The sequence below is a fragment of the Protopterus annectens genome, chromosome 1.part1 (assembly GCF_019279795.1).
Source record: "Protopterus annectens isolate FY-2018-M chromosome 1.part1, PAN1.0, whole genome shotgun sequence".
NCBI classification, from domain to species: Eukaryota; Metazoa; Chordata; order Ceratodontiformes; family Protopteridae; genus Protopterus; species Protopterus annectens.
In genome coordinates, this window is record NC_056726.1 from 385187428 (window position 1) to 385209015 (window position 21588).

The 21588-nt window shown below is 41.4% G+C and overlaps 1 protein-coding gene across 1 annotated transcript in view; it reads left to right on the plus strand.

The window, feature by feature from the left end:
* The first annotated feature begins 268 nt into the window (after positions 1-268).
* Positions 269-21588, plus strand: part of CENPM (centromere protein M) — a 562514-nt gene continuing 541194 nt past the window's right edge. The window contains exon 1 of the mRNA XM_044075405.1: positions 269-457. Within this exon, the coding sequence (XP_043931340.1) occupies positions 395-457 (63 nt within the window). The 5' untranslated portion in view covers positions 269-394. The remainder of the gene's footprint in view (positions 458-21588) is intronic.

Genomic DNA, 21588 nt, shown 5'->3' on the forward strand with positions numbered 1-21588 from the left:
TATCTAATGAAAATAATTCGGCTTTCGAAATCCCAAGCGTTCGCTATGCTCGCTTCATTTTAAATGTCATACATATAAATGTAATCACTAAAATATAACGACAGTGCGTAAGCACTTCATAGTCACTCTCCACAACACAACGAAGACAGTTTCTAGGTCAAACAACAGCACATTTACAAATATTACTAAAGCAATCATAAAGTTCTTGACAAAATTTGCCATTCATAAAATGGCGAAGCAACCGTATACCGATAGGCTCCACCCCATTGACGAAAGTCGCATTTAACATCAGTGTAGTGGACTGGTTATCTTATCAGGCGGTTTGAATTGTGCAGCGGGTTATGTTTTATTGTCACGAGAAACAGTTTGCAAGACAAGTAAATTCGCATTTGCCATGGCTGTTGGGATACTGAAGGCATACGAGAAAATGCCTATGTTAAACTCTGCATGTATATTGGTAAGCTTTGTATACGTTTTGGGTGTTGACAATTTGAAATTTTGTTGCGTATGACATCTCTATATCATGCATGCAGCAAACATAAAATAAAGTGCTTTACGTTATTCACGGAACAAACAGTATCTATCTAGTGAGGGCATGGTTTTCAAAATGTAGCTAATCTCATCAAACTGTATGAATTTAATTATTCCCGATTGATGAGAATACATGAACACTGACAGGTTTTGTAAGTAGTAGAAATGTGTGGAAGTATGTAGGGTGCAGATGACGGTCTAGAATAATTCTAAATGGCACTTGCAGTGCCCAGTTGTACAGATTTCTGCGTTAAGCAGTCTTGGAGTATTTTTCTAGTCAACATTGTAGGATATACGTTCTCATGCAGTCACAGTGAGCGTTAGTCAGATGACAATAGAGCACTGTCAGCATATTATCTTGTGTCTTCCCATGCAGAGAGGCACCGTACAAAAGTAGACTGAGCTTGACTCCCACCACTTTTTCCAAGCACCCACTTAAAATAGTCAAGATCTGACGAACGTAATACATTTTTTTAATTTATTTCTTGGGTCTTTTATGCCCCCTCCATTACTTGTAGACCTGGAAGTCCTCCTCTGCTGGACTTCCCTTTCATTCTTTGAACTTGAGGGAGCCCGACCCCATGTGCAGAAATGGATGGATGGAGTTAATCATCAGAGGTGTACAAAGATGAGAGCTGTCAATGGGGCAGTAGTCATAGTCATAGAAGCAGTGAGTATGTTTTGTGACCGCACAGGCTTCCCAGCTGTGAGGACATTTAGCTTATAGTGGGGGGGGGGGGGGGGGGTACAATGGAATATCAGTGCCTTTCCTTTGTGAAGCATACTTCAGTGTAGGTTTTTTTTTTTTTTTTTTTTTTTTTAAAGGCTACCAGTAAGCTTTGGCTTGGTGAGCTGGAACTCTGTCTCCAGGAAAACATTTGCATTTCCAATGATTGTGGCTGGGTTTGATCATCTTAGCTATGCCCTCCTTCATGGAATGAGCACATCAACCCTCCTTTTCAACATCTGTCAAGTCTCAGAGATGCTAATTGTGAACGTTGGTTATTTGGACCATACACTGTTTGAGCTCAGTTATACTTTTGATTTTTGGTCAAGTACATCTTCATTTACTTCTGCATTTAGTCTGACTACAAAAAATATTGAAATGCCAAACTTTCCTTACATAACATGTTCAGACCCATTTGGGCCTCTCCTGAAACTTATTGACTGCAAAATCCAAAAATCTTCCATAGGGTTGCCACGTATCCGTTTTTTTTTTCCCCCGATTGTCCAGAAATTGAATAAATTGACTGGTAGTCTGGAAAACTATGTGCAAACTCTGGTATTCTGTTTCAAAAAAGGAAACAGACCATCTTGTGGCGGATACAGGAATTTGCAGAAGGGGTGTGCAGTCTTGAAAGGAGATGACGGAAATAGAGGGGGATGAGATCTAAGGAAGTTGAGCACTGAGGTGGGGCCTGTGAAAAGATCACCTTAAGATAATCTGACAGCACTTGCACATCATTGAGGTGTAGTTGTAGTAGTGGAAAGTAGGTAATTCTTGTCCATCACACAGCAAATTTATAGACCTCTGCTTTAAAACGCAATACTTTGTCATCATTACTGTGTTGCTTTGTTTATATTAAGTGTGATAGTCTATCTCCATATACAGTTATCACCAACTTTTAATATGCTTACAACATACAAATGGGGCAGTCCTCTGATTTACATTTAAGCTCACTTTCCCACATTTACAAAAAAAATTACACCAAATGTGTATATTGGAACATTTCTAAATAAAAATGCTACACACCATAAGACATGCATCTGACCCATCTGATTCATGAGCAATGATTAAAATATGGCTAAAGGGCAGTAAAATGTGTCTTCTGCTGCGACACCTTGCAGATCTCTACACATTCGCATAAAGTTAACATCTGTGTTTAGCAGTAAACTAGCCCTTTTTTGACAGATAACAATATAGTAAATAAAGGAAATGAATGGGTGCTAACTTCACGGCACCCATACAAGTGGATAATAGTTGCATGACTGCTGAATCCTACACCAATGCACTGCATGAACATATACAAATGCATGGATCTAGCCATACTCAGTAGAACCAAGGCACTCCTCCAAAACAAGGAAGCCAATCTGGTGATCCCCTGCCATAAACAAACTCTACAACAGAAGGAGGAAACTGATGTGGAATGAGGTGAGGTCCCAAGACTGGAAAAACTCCCTTATCAGCATCAACAAAAAGTTGAGATCCCTCATCAAATCCTGTAAAGCTAGCAATGAAATTAGATTGCAGCAGATAGTAAAGACAACCACAATATCTTCTATGGGTAAGTAAAGAACAATTTTTTCTTCATCTGTATAGTGATGCTGCGGTACCGTTGTCGCCTCACAGCAAGATGTCGCGTTCGATTCTCAGCTAGAGCGTTTTCTGTGTGGAGGTATGCATGAATGGGCGTGCCTTAGTTGAAGGTTGTGTGTCAGGGCTGGTAACTCGGCACGTAAAAGTCAACTACCAATTATTAACGGACCGGAGTTCTGCTGTGGTGACCCCTAACCGGGATAAATCGAAAGCCCCAACAACAAAACATTCTCTGTTGGTGCTGCGGTAGCATTGTCGGCTCACAGTAAGATGCTGTTCGGTTCGATTCTCAGCTAGAGCGTCTTCTGCGTGGAGACATGCGTGAATGGGTGTACCTTCGTTGAAGGTTGTGCGTCAGGGCTGGTAACTCAGCACGTAAAAATCAACTATCAATCATTAGCGGACCGGAGTTCCGCTGTGGCGACCCCTAACTGGGAAAAGCCGAAAGACACAACAACAGTTCTCTATTTTTTATGTTTATTCATGATCACTACATACATTTGCCATTTATGTTGAATATAAATACAATCACAAATTCCGGTTCAAATAGAATAGTTGTTTATAAGGATTCTTATAACACAGTAGTGGTTTTGTATGTTAGAAGACAGGATGGTCAGAACTTTATAGGAACATAGTAGATAACTTATAATACTTCATGAATTAATGGGTGGTTGTTTAAAATTGATTTTTAAACGCACACCATTAAGTTCATAAGCAATTGAGCATTTCATCAATCATATCATGCTTAATTGCTAGTTGTCATTCATTTAACAGTAGATATCATTCAAAGTAGTTTTACTGGTTGCCGATCTAATTATTGACAATGTGTATTATATTAGAAGGACCTGATGTAAAATATGTTTAGAATAGTGGTAGTTACTTTATTTTATTGTATTTTAAATAGTTTTATCTTTTTAATTACGCTCATATGAGCTGTAGTAAATACGACTTTAAAATTTTTCAAAGTTTGAACACTGGGACTTGATAGGTTAGTTACTACATGGCGAGGTTATTTAAACTGCATTTCAACATTGATTTTTTTTTGTCTGAAGAAGTCCGGATAGGATCCGGACGAAAAGCGCTTAACATTTACTTGTTTTTTTTTTCTACAGTTCTGTTTTTGTTCGTTTGCCAGTCTCAGCTTTTAGTAGTTGTCAGTACTTCTTATACGTTTTATGGTACATTCTTCACTTGAATAAAGTTGGAAGTAAAGTTGGAAGTATTGCTGCCATTTGAAGTCCAGTGCTTCAGTGGATTTTCTCAGTTTGAGTTTCGTTTATTGGTGCTAGTAAGTGGATAATAGTTGCATGACTGCCAAATCATACACCGATGCACTGTATGAACATGTACACAAATGCATGGATCTAGCCATACCCAATAGAACCAAGACACTCCTCCAAAACAAGGAAGCCAAATTTGGTGGTCCCCTGCCATAAACGATCTCTACAACAGAAGGAGGAAACTGATGTGGAATGAGGTGAAGTCCCAAGACTGGAAAAACTCCCTTATCAGTGTCAACAAAAAGTTGATATCCCTCATCAAATCCTCTAAAGCTAGCTATGCAATTAGATTGCAGCAGATAGTAAAGACAACCACAAGACCTTCTATGGGTATGTAAAGAATCTCCACAGCAATACCCAGCTCTGATCTACTGCACAATGGTACCTCCTATACCGAGCCACCTGATATTGCTAATATACTGGCCGACAGATTCAGTGCCAACTTTACCCCTCTCTCCCCCATCAAAGGGTGAATCACAATACCAGTAGATTGCCAGGCACCCAGTATTACTGCTGCGCAGGTTAAAACCGCACCATCCAAGGCCAAGAATACAGATTCTATAGGACCTGACAATATCCCTGGCTGTGTTCTACATGAATTACAGAGTGAACTGGCACCTCACCTATGTGCTCTGTTCAATCACAGCCTCACCTCAGGATTTGTCCCTACCAAATGGCGCACTGCTGCATTCATCCCTCTCCACAAAGGAGGAAGACCCTGGTAACTGTTGCCCCATTAGCCTGACGAGTCTGATATGCAAAGCTATGAAACACATCATCATGGACCTAATAAACAAGGATATAGGGGCTATCCAAACTCTGGATCCCACACAGTTTGGTTTTGTGAAGGGTAGATCATGCCTGTTCAACGTGGTTGACTACTTTGAGTCAGTCACCAGAGCTGTGGATGAAGGCAAGGTGGTTCATACAACCTACCTTGATCTGGCCAAGGCCTTGATACCATTCCCCACTCCCCAAGTGATGTTGACATCCTACAGGAAGGCCTCACTGAGAACAATGTCTGGTGTTAGAACCAAGGTCTTAATTTCAGTGCCAAAAATATGTGTTGTCATCCCCTTTGGGAAAAACCCAGTTCCCATGAATAACCACATCAGTGTTAATCCACTGAACACAAAAGGCGTTATAAGAGATCTGGGAACACAGGTTGACAGCAACCTCTCTTTTGACCACCACATTGCCACTGTAGTCAGAAAGTCCTTCTGTGTGGCACATCTCATTACTAAGGGTTTTGTATCCAGGAAGAAAGAGGTCATTGTCTCCCTCTACTCTTCCCTCATTAGGCCAGTCATCGAGTACAATGCCCTGTTTGGCATGTACCTCACTAGACACCTGCAGCAACTGAAGAGATCGTAAAAGTACCTCACAAAGAGGACCCTAGGTCTTAAACATTTGTACTATATGGACAGACTAAAAAAAAAAACTCCAACAATTCTCTGTTTCATATCGCCTACTTAGAGGCTATCTCTGTTTCATATCGCCTATTTAGAGGCTATGTCTGCTTGACTTACGAACCCATGTCTGACCCAGCTCTGGTAGAAATGCTACATCTAAAAAAATCCTATTCCCTCTGCACCACTCTCCAGAGACATCAACCTCATTACCACAATCAACAGAACAAGCTGTAGGGACAGGTTCATAACCCAGAGACTGCCCATGCTATGGAATATACCTCCCGTATATGCCAAACAGAGCACCTCACTGGCCCTCTTCAAGAGAAATTTTGATGAGTGGATGGGAAATAGAAAATTCACCCCGGGGATCACTCCAGTGGCTCTACTCGACAGAGGCACCGGGAGCTAAGGTTGGGTGGCACGATGCTAGGGTAATCCTAAGGGCTAGGTTTGTAAAGGCTCCAGGGCCATTCGCCTAGTACACACCTATGAAACTACAGCAGATATGTTTGCGTGACACATTTCAGGACACACCTATACAGCATTAAAACACTATTAAATTGATCATTAACTTTTACTTGTTGCCATTGTTGTTATTTTCATAACTAGCTTTTGAGGATTTTATGAGAGATCTCATCTTCTTACTGAGGCTGGTGAGGGAGTTTTTTGCATCCTGGGATTTTCTTCTTTTCTGCAACAGTTTCTTCCTTCTGTTGTATAGTTTGTTTATAGCAGGGGACCACCAGATTGGCTTCCTTTTTTTTTTTTTTTTTTTTTTTTTTTGGAGAAGAGCATCTAAGTTCTATTTGGGATGGCACGATTCATGCACAAGTGGATGTGCTCGTACAGTGCCTTAGTGTAGGATTCTGCAGTCGAACTTCCAGATCCCCGTCTGCGTGGGTGTTGTGAAGTTTGTCACTTCTGACTTCAGTAGCATGAAGTTGGCTTTGGAGAAGTTTTTTAAGGAGGTTTCCTTACTGGGGGTGGGGGGTGGGGGTGGGATGTGGATGTCAAGGGTGATTTGCTTATGGTCAGACCTGACCAATGAGGAGGTGATTTGCTTATGGTCATTCCTGACCAATGAGAGGGTGACCACTGATGTGGAGCATCTATCTCCCATGTTGGTAATGACCAGGTCTAGGATATTGGAGCCTCTGGTGGGACAATGGATTAATTGATCCAGGGAGTTTGAATTTATGAATTCCAAGAACCGTTGGGAAAAGGAGTTGGTACCCAAATAGTTTTCCCAATTAATGGCAGGATAGTTGAAATCGCATAGTATTAGGGTGTTTGGTTGTATCTTAATATTTTCCAGTATGTTTAGGAAGGTGTAGTGAGAATCTTGGGGTATGGTGGGGGATCTGTAGCAAGCTACAATTTGGATTACAGTGTTACCTAGTGTTAGTTGCACCTGGAGAATTTCAGATGCATTGTGTTGGGCAAGTAGCCTGTAGGTGTGAATATCCTTGGTGAATATGGACACTCCTCCACCTTTAGTGTTTCGGTCTTGGTTTTGTGGCCAAAAAGTGTGGTAAGAATTGTAGCCTGGTATTGTATGAGTCTTATAACTCCTTCAGTGTTCACTGGGCTCCCATCAATGTGGTAATTATTGGGAACTGCATTATTCCTAAAGGGGATGACTATGCATTTTTTGGCATCAAGCATAAGGCCATGGTTTCAACACCAGTCACTGGACTCAGTGTCGCCTTTCTGTAAGATGTCTGCATCACTTAGGGAGTTAATAGCTCCTAGCTTGCAGTTGTCAGCGAACTTGGTCAGCCAGAGTCCCTCTGTGTTGGCCTGGACTTCTGAGAAGTAGATGCCAAACAGGAGAGGACCCAGGACCGATCCCTGTGGGACTCCACTAGTGACTGGTCGGCAGTCTGACTTGGAGTCCGCTACTTTCACACTGTGCTCCATCTGTGAGCCAATTTGCAACCCACATAACGATATAGGGGTTGATGTCTACTTTGGTGAGTTTATCAATAATTCTTGTTCCTGAGTGAGGAATGGTATCAGAAGCCTTGGCCAGATTGAGGTAGGCTGTATGAACTCTGCCTTAACTTCATCCATCGGTCTGGTGACTGACTCAAAGAAGTCAACCAGGTTGAGCAGGCATGATCTACGTTTCACAAAACCGAATTGCCTGGGATCTAGAGTTTCGAGATTCCCTATATCCTTGTTAATTAGGTCCATGATGATGCGGTCCATAACCTTACATATCAGACTCGTCAGGCTAATGCGGGGATGATTTCCAGGGTCTGTAGTCACTCCTCCTTTATGGAGAGGGATGACTGTAGCAGTGCGCCATTCGGTAGGGACAAAGCCTGAGGTGAAGCTGTGAGTGAACAGAGAGCACAGATGTGGTGCCAGTTCACTATGTAATTCATGTAGAACACAGCCAGGGATATTGTCTGGTCCCATGGAAGCTGTATTTTTGGCCTTGCACAATGCAGCTTTAACCTGTGCTGCAATAATGCAGGGTGCCTGGCATTCTTCCGGTATTGAGATTAGTCCTTTTGGGGGGGGGGGGGTTGGCACTGAATCTGTCGGTCAGTATGTCTGCAATATCTGTTGGCTCAGTATAGGAGGTACCATTGTGCAGTAGCTGAGAGCAAATCTGGGTATTGCCATGGAGATTCTTGATATTTTGTGTCTCCTGCAATTTTGCCTTCATATCTGGCTTTGGGGGTTTTGATGAGGGATCTCAATTTTTCGTTGAGGCTAATAAGGGAATTTTTCCAGTCTTGGAACTTCACCTTTTTCCACAGCAGTTTATTCCCTCTGTTGTAGAGTTTATTAATGACGGGACCACCAGACTGGCTTCCTTTTTCTCTGAAGAGAGCGTCTTAGTACTGTTGGGTATGGCTAGTTCCATGTATGTATGTATGTACATGCTCATACAGTGCATTGGTGTATGATTCGGCAGTCATGCATCAATTTTCCATTGGCATGGGTGCCGTGAAGTTGGCCACCTCTGTTGAGTCCAAAGTCAGCTTTGGAGAGGTTTTTCATGGTGGATACCTTTTGCAAGGGGTGTGGGTGAAATGTGGACTTTCATGGGGATTAGTTTGTGGTTGGATCTAACCAGGGAGGAATTGACTGTTGGTGTAGAGCAACGGTTGCCCATGTTAAGTGGAGGTAAGAATGAGCCGGTCCAGGGCTTTGGAACTGATGTATTCCAGGAAGCGTTGGTCCAGTGCATTGGTGCTTGAGTAGTTTTCCCAGTTGATGGAGGAGTCTCGTAGTATGAGAGTGTTGGGTTCGACCTTGATAGATTCCAGGGCACCTAGGAACATGGAGAGAGAGTCTAAGGACATGGTTGGGGACCTATAGCAGGCTATGACCTGGATCGCAGTCTTACTCAGTGTTAGTTGTACCTGAAGCATCTCCGTTGCCTTATTCTGGGCTACTAGTCTGGAGGTATGCATATCCTTTATGAATATGGAGACATGAAGACACCACCGTGGAGCTTCGATCTATGTTCTGGGACCAAATGATGTGCAATGAGTTAGTTATAGCCTGGTAGTGCAGGGGTGTTTTCTGCTGCTTTAAACCAGGTCTCCATTACAGCTCAAATGTCGATGTTCTCCATTTTTAGAAGTGCTTTGAGCAAGTGCATCTTGAGATTTAGACTTCTAGCGTTGAGCAGCATGACCCTTGGAGTGCATTTATTTATAGCTGTTATGGTGGTAATTTGGTCTTTGGAACACCGCTTAAAAAGGCACTATAGGGGTGGCAAGAGCCTTGGCCAGTACCCGGAAACCTAGTGGTGACAGATGCAGGCCATCTCTGGCAAAGAATAGAGGTCTGTCGATCATGTCATCCCAAGCAGACAGATACTGGATCCCCTCAGAATGACACCAGAAACTTGGCCAGTTGTTGACATCAACCAGTTTTTGTTTGTACTGCGGTATCATTCTTTGTGATGGTATGATACTGCTCGGGGGCTAGTATCATACCTGCCTGGGCCACATAATCTGAGAGTTCACCATGTCCCTTTTTTCATGTAGTCCAGGGAGGTGCGTCTCGGGTCATTCACACCCACATGGACAATGACAGAGTCAAACTTGTACTTGTGGAGTGATCTGAGTGCATGTGTTCTGTGTTGGATTCTGGCATCTGATAGACAGCTGACTGTTACGAGGCTCCTTTATTCAGCCTCGTGAGTGGGACACCTTTGTGCCTCACTATTGAGTCATCTATGATTAGTGTACTGGGCGAGGTGTTTAGCCTTGGGTGTTTAGGTTGAGGGGCACACTATGGAGGTGAGCTATGTGTCCTGTGGTTTGTGCTGTGTTGTGGTGGTCTAGTGTGTTTCTGTCTTGGAGGTCTCTGCTGTTTGGGTACATTTCTATTGAGTGCCGCCACAAAGGTGTGTGTGTGGTTTGTGTTTTTATGTGATAGCCATGATAGTGGGTGTTCTGGAGGGCTTACGTGTTCCATGTGGTGTGGTGCATGTGTTGACATTCTCCTCTTGACCAGCTTGACCGGTCTTGGCTGGAGAGTGCATAGCATCCAGTTTGGTGATATAAGTGCATCTCTCACAAGTCTTGAGTGTTGGGAGGTAAGAGGAGAGGGTTGTCTGTCTGCATGGGGCCGTTGCTACACTGCCTCAGAATGCCCAATGCACTAGGGTAATTGGAGGAAGCACAGGAAACTGCCTTTTAATCATGCCAGGGGAGGTGGTCATAACTACTAAGTACTGGAGCTATTTCCGTGAAGAATGATTAGTGCTGATGGCACTTAGGTGTGCTACAATAATTGCGACAAAAACCTGTTGAAGTGCAAAGCAATTAGGCTATTTGAAGTGCAAGAGAGAGAGAGAGAACTAGCAAGATCTAAGAGAAATACTGAAGAGCAGACTTTCTGACACCAGTAATAGTTTGCCTCCGCTTGGCACCGCAGTGAGGAGCTTACACAAGCGCAAACCTGCGCAAGCACGGGCTTTTAAACCAGAAAGTTGAAAAGGATAGAAAGACTGCCCAAACAGCCAAATAAACTACAATTTCTGGGCCAGAAACAACTCCTATTCTGGTAGATAGGCTACCTAGTGCTTACCACTCCCACTGATAAGCTAGAAGGCTTTTCTCCAACACAGAAGGGCTGCGGGGGGGGCTCAGAAGCTTTCAAACATTCCTGGATACAGCAAGTCCTTATCTGGGCTAGACTAATTACAGGAAAGGCAGGAAACAAGTTTAGAACTTTTTTTCTTTACAGAAAAGTAGCTAAATCAGCAGTAAAACAGTGCAAGCTAGCACACTTGAGTGTGTAGCCATATTAAAGCAAACACAGTTTAAATAAATGCAATTAAATAAAAAAAATGACTAAAACAAGTGCAGAAGGCAGTAAATTAGGAAAAAATCAAGATGGAGGCACTTGGAGTATCAGAAAACAACGCCAGCAAATGTATAACTAATTCATTCAAACAAAAAGTAAGACTGTGCAGAACTTTGAACAGTTAAAAAGTGCCAAAAATATACTTATCAGCTCTATGTTTCCAGATTGTTTTAGAAGCACACTCAGTCAGAACACAAGGAGATTCTAGCAATGGTAGATTCTAGCAAAGTGTTTTTATTATAAAATGGAAAGTGGGAAAGGAAGAACAGAATATAATTCAAAGTTAAGAAACTAAGTGGGTTGGCCTTCTCAAATGTTCTGTCTGTATTTAGGTAGAATGAGCTAATGCCACTAGACTTGGGAGGAGTGTCCCAGATCAAATTTACAGTAGGGGCGGGCAACTGCAAAGCCACCAAGAATAAGAACAAGACACCAATAGCGAGGGAGGGTGGCGAACTATACTACAGCTACTAGTTACTCACAAACAGAAAATACAACTCTTAGTATGAAAAAGCAATTTACAGTTAAGCAATTCAGTAAAAATGCAATTACAGTAATGAAACATTAGCAATGAAAAATACAGTTAAAACAGTATAATAAACAGTACACAAATGTAGTGAAACAGTAACGGAAAGCTTTATAACAGTGCAAAATGTAGTAGATTAGCTGTATAGCACAATTATAAGTGTTAAGAAGTGCAATTCAATGAAATAAATGTAAGAAATAACTTGTTCTGCTCTTGGAGTCTTAGGGAATTTCTGCTTTGTCCCAGATTGGATGGAAGTTTTAACATGCCAAATAAAACTACCTGCATGATGCAGAATACACTGTGACACTGCCAGCCTAGCTATCTAATAATTCTGTGTCATTTGTGAATATTGATATGATTTATATAGAGCTGTATGTTTATGTACTGAGCTTCAAGAATGTAACCACAGCATACCCTGCTGGAACATAGAAGATTAACTTACAAAACTTCAAGAAACTAAGTTGAAATTAAGTGCTTCACGATGTGCTATAAAAGTTAGTTTTAATGCAGCAAACGGACACAATGTCTAGAGCTAGTTTTTCTATTATCTGAAAAGAAAAGTAATTACTAGGTTTAAAATGTAAAGTGCTTGATTGCTTTATGACTTCCTAGCAGCTACACAGTTCTGAGCACATCTGAGAGATGTATTTTTTAACACAGAGATGTTAAACGTCTTAGTTTCTGTTTCAGCCTGGGAACTTAAGTCAGGTGAAAAAAAGTGATGTAATCCAGGCTAACCCAGCAGTAAAATGTGTGTGATTAATTTAACAGCTCTCACAGAGAGAGACTGTGCATTTTGTATCTTGTCTTGGACCTAGAAACATCCACTCAGCACTTCTGCCTGCATGTTGTCTGCAAGTAAAACTTAAGGCATAGTATCTCTTGGATATAGATAGGAATATAGTAAAGATTAGTTTAGATGTTTTCTGTATTTATTTGGGACTGTCCTGCAATGTTGTTTTAAAATGTTTCCTGTGATTTTGAGCTCTGAATTAACTCTGTTTTCTGAGTATTGTCTTGTTCTCTTATTATTTATTAAATATATTTAAACCTTTTAATTGTGACTGGTTTGTTTAGAGATATTTAAGCTTTTAGAGTACTTGCATATGTAGTTGGTGACACTGTACAGGCCACTCCTAAATAGCCTTGCAAGTCTTGGTCAAAACTACCATTTGGATTAATAGTAACATTACACAGTAGGATTGGACACCCTTTGCCAAGAGCCTTCTAGTAGCTGATAAGTAAGGGTGGCTGGTGGCAGCTGGTACTACATTATAGTCTGGGCAGAAGGAGGCATAGTCTGGGCAGAAGGAGGCATAACTAGTAAACCTGTGCCAACCTTTCCCAGGTGTGTGTGTGTGTGTGTGTTTGCATATCAGTCAAATCCCTGTGTGTGTCAGCTACTTGGGCAGGGACACGAAGCACTGGTTGGACAGATAGGGTGCTGGAGGTCATAGCTTGGCCACTGTGCTGAGATCTGAACCCTATAGCTGTGCCAGTGGGGAGTCTTTTTGGGGATCTGGAGAAAGAGGGAGAAACCAGCCCCAGACTGACTGTGATCTGTGTGCTTTTAAGGGAAATTGCACTTTATTGTGTGTACTTGTCATGGTGAGGATTGAGACACCTTGATTACTTGGCCAGTGCAGGGGTGTCGCACACCATACAATAAAGCATCTCTAGTAATATAAAAGATTCACTGACAGCACACTTAGAAATAAAATAATGAATTTGTGTCACATATTAAGGTTAACTGTACTGTTCTGACGGTACAGAATTTTCTAATGAATGGAACTGCTTCATGACCTTTTCCTGACTAGAACACAACCAAAAATTACCTTAGACTCTCAACTGTGTAGTTCACACGCTGACTGGAATCAGAGTCTTCAGCTCACATGGCTATTGGGCTGAAACTATTTCAAGTAGTGCTTGTACAGCAGTACAAAATCCTTGACTATTTAAGCTTTTTTTCTTCTTAGTTCCCCCATTATTCAAGGAGACTGTCACGTCCCCATCAGTCTTCCAATAACAGCCTTCTGAAACATGATGCTATCAGGGGAGTCATTCAAGAGTTTAGAATCCAGTCGCCTGACTGGCTCCGACAACTGGCATCTCCGATTGTGACTATGACCAAAGCTGGATGATGGTCAAATGGGGCCCCAGGCAGGGTAATGGATATGGGCTCCCCTTGGTGGCAGCAACCCCCCCTACAGCCATTCCAGTGTCTCATTACTTGGATATTTCTCCCTATTTACCATAAACATTGTTCAAACCTGTCCGTGTGAATACTATTCTTTCTTTACTTCAACAACAATGAGATATTTGGATTTAATTTAAAACTTTTTATTTCAAAATTTTATAGCTCAAACACCCGATAGCCATTTGCTAAACAAAACAATGCAGTCTCATAATGAAAACAGACTTGGCATGAACAGTAACTTTTTTTGCCTTTGAAACAAACATTCATTGATTAGGTATTGAAACCCACATTCAAAGAAAATGCATCTGGACGGTCATGAATTAAGTTTAACTTTGGGCTGTTTTCAAACCATAGGCCCTTTGCACACATTTTTAAGACCATGTATACATGCATGCATTTTTTTGATTCACCTTTCTGGTTGTGTTAAATTATATTTCTTGTATAATACAGCACTATTTTTAGAGCGTGTTTTAATTTTATTTTCTACATTTTCCCAGTAAGCAATGGAATACTTATGAATTAATAATGACAAAGCAACCCATTTCAATCATAAAAGGTCATTCAAATTTCTGTCATTACAATCCACCAAGATCAATCAATACTCGCAGTCTCTGCAGAAGTAAACATCATATGTATCAACTTTTACTAGCATGCTTCCTCTAGATAGTGACCTGATAATATCCCTGATACTATTGACTCATTCAACTGCTTACAACTCTTATACTACCATACTCTGAGAAACTACTTCCTGTACATAGTTAAAACTGATGTTTCATTATCTGTATTTACATGATTTATGTATTTGTACTAAAAACATCAATGTAAATTTGTTTTGTTTTACTTTTCTATCAGGTGTTCAAACTTTTAAATTTTTGATCATATCGTCTTGGCCATATGAAAGTCGAACATTTGAAAGTTCGATTATCTGAAGTAGACCCGTGTAGGTATACATGATTTATGGTGTTAATATTTGTACTGATGTATATGTGTACTGCAGCCGTATGTCTATGTATTTGATTTGATGCTTTTGTTCATTTATTGTGGATCTTGTCTCCCCGGGCCGCCACTGAAAATGGGCTAATTTTGGTCCAGTGGACTATCCCGGTAAACAAACAATGCAAATAAGTGTGTGTGTGTGTGTGTGTGTGTGTGTGTGTGTGTGTGTGTGTGTGTGTGTGTGTGTGTGTATATATATGTATGTATGTATATGTATATATGTATGTATGTGTAATATATATATATATATATATATAATTAAAAAATTACTGTATATGTATTTATGTATTATAATAATGTTTGTTATACATACACGTATGGAGTCTAAACATGAAACTGCACTCCTTGCAAGCATTATTAACCCTGGAAAATGCTGACATCTGCACAGTCAGAGAAACCTTGTTTAAAGGTGCAGAGAGGACCCCAGCCTTACCTGGTTACTCATCCTATCATACATTCAGACCCCAAACTGTGGGCAGTAAAGCCAAAGGTGGTGGAGTTTCGCTATGTATTAAAGGTATGCACACCTCCAGACTGATTAAACAATATGATGCACAGGAGACACTCCAGGTGCAGTTAACCATTAACAAGACCCCTATACAAATCATAGCTATGTACTGGCCTCCAAATCTGACACACGATGCCCAATCTGCCTATCTGGGCCTCTTTGAATGTATCAAGATTCAGCCCTTTACCCTGATCCTGGGTGACTTTAACTACCTAAACATAGATTGGAAGAACTACTTATGCTAGAATAGAAATGCCCAGAGATTTCTCGATTTATTTATTTATTTTTTTTTGTCAATGCATATGCCTTGGAGTACCCCAACAAGGTGATAATATCTTAGACTTGGTATTAACCAACATGAGTAACCACTGAAGCATCCCTGCAGTATCCTCCTCCTGGTAAGATCTGACCATAAAGCGGTCCCTTTCAAAGTCACCATCTCCCCTGACCCCCCCCCAGCTTGGGTCAAACAAAAAAAACTTCACCAAAGCTGATTACAGCGTCCTGAGAGATGGTATAAATGGCTTCACAACCCCCATCCCCTCTTTAGGAACTGGCACCAATATCCAAAACTACATCAGAGCACTGTGCAAGTATCTATATTCATGGAATCGGGAATACCTGACAGGACTACATCATCCTCCACAAGGAGGATTAGACCTGTCTGGTGGACATCTGCAATAAACAAACTCTATTACAAAAGGAAAAAGTTGCTGATGTTGCTGTTCAGGACCAAGAAGGAGCAGGTTTCCAGTTGGAAGCAATCTCTCCTTAGCCTGAACAAGCAGATAAGAGCACTAGTGAAATCCAACTTCAAGTCCAAATCGGCCACATCTACTAGACAGTCATAAGGCCTTCTTCACATATTTCCGCAATCTCAAAGGAAGCACCCAGATCTGTTCAGAATTGGTGGTCAAGGACACCACATGTACAGATGCTGTGGATATAGAAAACTTGCTGGCTGACTTATTCTGCAGAAACTTCACCCCTCTGCCCCCCCCCCCCCGCCCAACAGTAAATCAGGACATACCCAGTACCTGCCCCCTTCCCCTTATATCTAGGGAACAGGTCATCACTGCTCTCTAAAAGGGAAAAAATACAGCCTCCATGGGACCTGATAACATCACAGGCTGCATCCTACATGAACTTAGGCAGGAACATGCAGCACCATTAAGCTCCCTATTCAAACGAAGCCTGAGTACTGGCTTCGTGCCAGCTGAGTGGAGGACAGCCACTGTCATCTCTTTGCACAAAGGTGGAGCATCCACCGATCTAGGAAATTATAGACCCATCAGCCTAGATAGATCTGCAGGGCCATGGAACAGATTATCATGCACCTCATTAACAAGGACATTGGCAACCTCCAAACACTCAATCCCACGCAGTTTGGCTTTCGTCAAGGGGAGGTCATGTCTGTTAAATTTGGTCGACTTCTTTGAGACAGTCACCAAAGTCATGGATGAGGTGAAGACTGTGCACACCGCCTACCTTGACCTGGCCAGAGCGTTCAACACTATTCCTCACTCGGGCATAATAGATATACGGACTGATGCCTAGTTGAGAGAGTTTGTTACCAAATGGGTAGCTAACTGGCACACTGATGGAATTCACCTAGTCAAAATGGAGGAAGCCACCTCAAGCAGTGGACTCGTAATGAGTGACGTACCCCATGGTTCCGTCTTGGGGCCTATGTTATTTTGGATGTACTTTTCTGTGGTGCAGGTCAAAACCAGTGGGCTATGGCTGATCCAAGTTTGCAGATGACTGTAAGTTGGGAGCTGTCATCCATTCCCCTAGTGATATAGACATCATCCAAGAGGGTGTCACCCAGATAAATGACTGCTACCAGAAACATGGCCTCAAGCTGAATACCAAATAAATGCATAATCATCCCCTTTGGGGAGGGTGACATCCCCACAAATTATCTCATTAATAACAATGTCCAAAGCACGCAGTCAGTTGTGAGGGATTTGGACACCCAGGTTGATAGCAACCAGGCTTTTGACTACCATATTGCTTCCTTTTGTAAGGAAAGCTTTCTATGTTGCCCAACTCATAAGTATGGTTACCTCATCCAGGGAACAAGGAGGTCCTAACATCCCTGTAGTCTTCCCTTATAAAGCCCATTATTGAGTACAATGCCCAGTTCGGTATGTACCTTGTAAAACACATGCTGCAGCTGGAGAGACGACTGAGGTTCCTCACCGGGAGAATTCAGGGCCTCAAAAATCTACCATACACAGATGGGCAAAAAGCCCTATCCCTCTACTCCGTTTCATGCAGACTCCTCAAAGGTGACTTCTATCTGGCATACAAGGCGATCATGGACCCTGCCTTGATGGGACCGCTGCATATCTGCAAGTTGAGCTCCACTCGAGTAACCCGCACACGTGGCCTCAACCTGGTCTGTGACATCAATAAGACTTGTTGGCGGGACAGATTTCTGTTCCAGAGACTCCCCCATCTGTGGAATAGACTCCCTCTCCACATCAGAGTACCTCTTTATCCCTTTTTAATATTAACCTGGTTAACTGGATTGGAAACAAAAAAATACATCCCTCTGATTCCACCTGTGTCCCTGCTGGACAGGGGCATTGGTTACTGACTTTTCTAAACGTGGGCTAAACTCTTGGCTAGGATTATAACCTCAGGGCCAATAACTTAGTAACTTTCTATGAGCGTGTGTGTGTGTGTGTGTGTTTATCTATATCTGTATATATATTATACTGTTTTAAAATGCTATAATTTTTTTATGCTATAGCATCATTCCAGCAGTGATTTGCCATCATTGTCTGGGATTGATCAATGAGGTCTCTTCAGCATTTAAAGTGAAGTTATTCCTCTGCACATACTAACTACCTGCTTGCCTTTCTCACTTTTTTTCCTCAGATCACTGTCACCACGTCAACAACAAACGCAAAAAACTGCAATATTTATACTTGTTTTGTAGTATGTTTAAAATAGTTGTGGCAGAACACAGGCACATGCTATTACTGTATCAGACAACTCTCACCTATGTCTTTCATCCTGTTACCTTGCCCCTTCCCCAAAATTTTCCCTGACTTGACTCCACGCTATAAGTAAGACTTGCCTACTTACTGGTCCTTTCTTTACTTTTCTTTGTTACCATGCAACTATATCATTTACATGTTATATTAAGATTATTAAATGTACCTTTTTAATGAATGTTGAAGACAGATTCTTATGTTCTGTTTTGATCTGTATTGTTCTATGTAATCTTTGTATCTGGAGCTTTTTTGCTGGGGTCTCTGTTGTAAAAGGACTTCTGCCCAGCCAGACTAACCCGGTTAACAAATGGTAAATAAAATAAATGGTATTTGTGATATATATCCGGTGGGCGTAGCTCATACACACTTTAAGAAGGTCATGACAAGCTATGTTGAGCTTGACTGCCCACAAACTGTACTTTTCATTAATTGCTTTTGTAAAAGGTACTGAGAAAACCCTCTTATTCCTCCTCCTCCTGCCCTTAGTTTCCAAGCGTTACAGTCCTCCTCACAAATGGAGTTAATAGATAAAAATACAGAATTAGAAAAGTAATTGTTGTGCTTCTACATGTCAGGCTCACAGACAAACAAATGTAGGAGGGCCAACAGTGTTAAGGCTAAAGGGCACAAGTACACTGTTCAGTGACATCTACAATTGTACAAAAGTACATTTTAAATCTCTGCATTTTGCAGTGTTTTGGGTACAGTATACGGGGTGCAGTAGTCTCAAAGGGTGGGTGTTGTCATAGGTAGCATCTTGCTGGTGTCCAAACCACCATATGCATATTTTAAGACTGTTATATACACCCTATAGAACACTCCTGTGTTCAAAACCATCAAATAGAAAATAATGAGCATGGAGTGAAAAAAAGCTTCATATGACAACAAATGGAGATGGTAGAAGTATTTTTGGAGAGTAAAAGCATAATGACCAATAATAAGTAATTATAGTAAGCTGCTTAGTACTGAATTACTTTGCATTTGATAAATGAGCTACCATGCTTAGTTTAGTACCTTGCATAACATGGACTCTGATAAGAAGTTGGTGATTCAAAACCAAAAGTAGTTAATATTAGCACTACACTTGCTTGATTAAATGTGTCAGTAATGTGAATAGCAGTCCTGATTGAACCACTTTAAAAATGAATTTAAAAATAAATAAGACAGAAGTTGCCAGTTACTGCTCAGAACTGATAGGCATAGGCAAACTTAACAGTCACCAAGGGCAGTAAGGCTGACCCTGGTTGATGCATCCTTATCTTTGAGTAACCAGATGGACTTTTCTACTTTCATTAGAAAGCCCCTGGCTTTTTTTCCCGAACAGGGCTATCTCTGCTAAGTGTGTCTTAGGCCGCTCATCTGACGAGTCAACTGGACTGCTGGAGGAGAAGTAAAACTAGATTTTTTTTAATGCTCTTTGCCTGTGTCAATCATCAGCCCTTTCCCTGCCAGTCAGTCTGTTACCGATTACTGTGGTGAGGATCATCCAGGTGGGCCCATCAGGCATAGTTTGAATTTTTTTTCTCCACAGCCATATTAGTATGTACCCAGCAAGGCACTGGAGAGGGGTGTAGTGAACTGAAAAATGATAACTTCCGTTTGCTTCTTCAAGGGGCTTTACTGACATGCAGACGTAACTCTCTTCAAGGCATGAGCTGGGATTTTCTTTGTCTCTACCAGGGAATAACACCATCCGTTATGCCTCCAAAGGCATACAAAAATCACCCATTATACCCAGATTACGTGAACTCCCCTCCCTACCCCAGAAGAGACATACAGGCCATGCCTCTTCAGTCCCCCCCAGCCTATATTGTGTACTGAGGTTGCTAATTGAATTCTGGTTGCCTGTGACACAGTCGGGGCAATATTGCTGTGCTCCATGGAGCCAAGCAGTTAAAAAGTCAGAATTTCAGTCCGTGACTCTGGTAGGTTTGCATGTAGGTTAAGGGTGATTATTGAAAAATGTATCACTCCACCCAAAAGTTGCAGTGCCATCTGAAGTTACTGCCTTTTGAGTGTGCTCTTTGCATGCAGACGTGCTTATAGTTTTGTAACAAGGGTTTGCAGTGAGTTTTGACACACTGTACTTTGCGCTGGGGATCCACTCTTGCATCTGTTTTTGTATATTCTAGCTGTAAAGTCGTGCTACCACAGAGATAGGTAGAGGAGTGCTTCTTTGTATTAACAGATTATATTATTTTGAGTTGGAGGATATAAAATAGGGCAAGGGAGTAGGTGGTTGACCCCACCTCATTGCTTGTATTTCTGTGTTGCAGTACTGGTCTGTTGAACAAGTCTTTAAGAAACACACTACTGTATTGATTTCATTGTTTTGCAGCAGGGTGAAACCATTCTAAGTAATCCGTTAAGGTAAGTGTATAATGGTGCAGCACCGCAACCCCCCCCCCCCCGAATACCCTTTCCAAATTAAAAGAAACTTACTAGAGATTAAGACTGTGATTAAGTTGTCTTATTGTTAATTGGTACAGGGCACTGAAAGTATTTCTTATTGTAAAACATGGGCCTATGTGAATTGCAAGTCCTAAACCTATATTTGAAGTACAAACTAGCAAGCACTGACAAAATAAAAGGCACATGTATATTTACAGAAAGTAATGGCAAGGCTGTGTATATGAGGGTGTTGAAAAGCACTGACAAAATAAAAGGCATGTGTATATTTACAGAAAGTAATGGCAAGGCTGTGTATAGGAGGGTGTTGAAAGGCGCTGACAAAATAAAAGGCACGTGTATATTTACAGAAAGTAATGGCAAGGCTGTGTATATGAGGGTGTTGAAAGGCACTGACAAAATAAAAGGCACGTGTATATTTACAGAAAGTAATGGCAAGGCTGTGTATATGAGGGTGTTGAAAGGCACTGACAAAATAAAAGGCACGTGTATATTTACAGAAAGTAATGGCAAGGCTGTGTATATGAGGGTGTTGAAAGGCACTGACAAAATAAAAGGCATGTGTATATTTACAGAAAGTAATGGCAAGGCTGTGTATATGAGGGTGTTGAAAGGCACTGACAAAATAAAAGGCATGTGTATATTTACAGAAAGTAATGGCAAGGCTGTGTATATGAGGGTGTTGAAAGGCACTGACAAAATAAAAGGCACGTGTATATTTACAGAAAGTAATGGCAAGGCTGTGTGTATGAGGGTGTTGAAAGTGGAAGTGTAGTTGCCCTTTTTTGGTGATGTTGCAGCAAGTGTTCTCGCAGAGCTGAGTTATAGTGCAGGTGTATACATTATTAAAGTGGGTGCAGTGTATGTTTGGCATGAAGAGTTAAGTTATGTGATTGGTCTAAGGACAATTGGATTTTTAGATGTTCTTTTTGCACTTTTATTTGAAGAGTGGAAAATAGAGGTTTGATGTAACGCCTTTGAGGAGAGGGAGCAACTCCTACAGTTTGGTTGCCGGGAAGAGAAATCATAGCTAGTGTAGTAAAGTTTAGTTATGGGGCTGT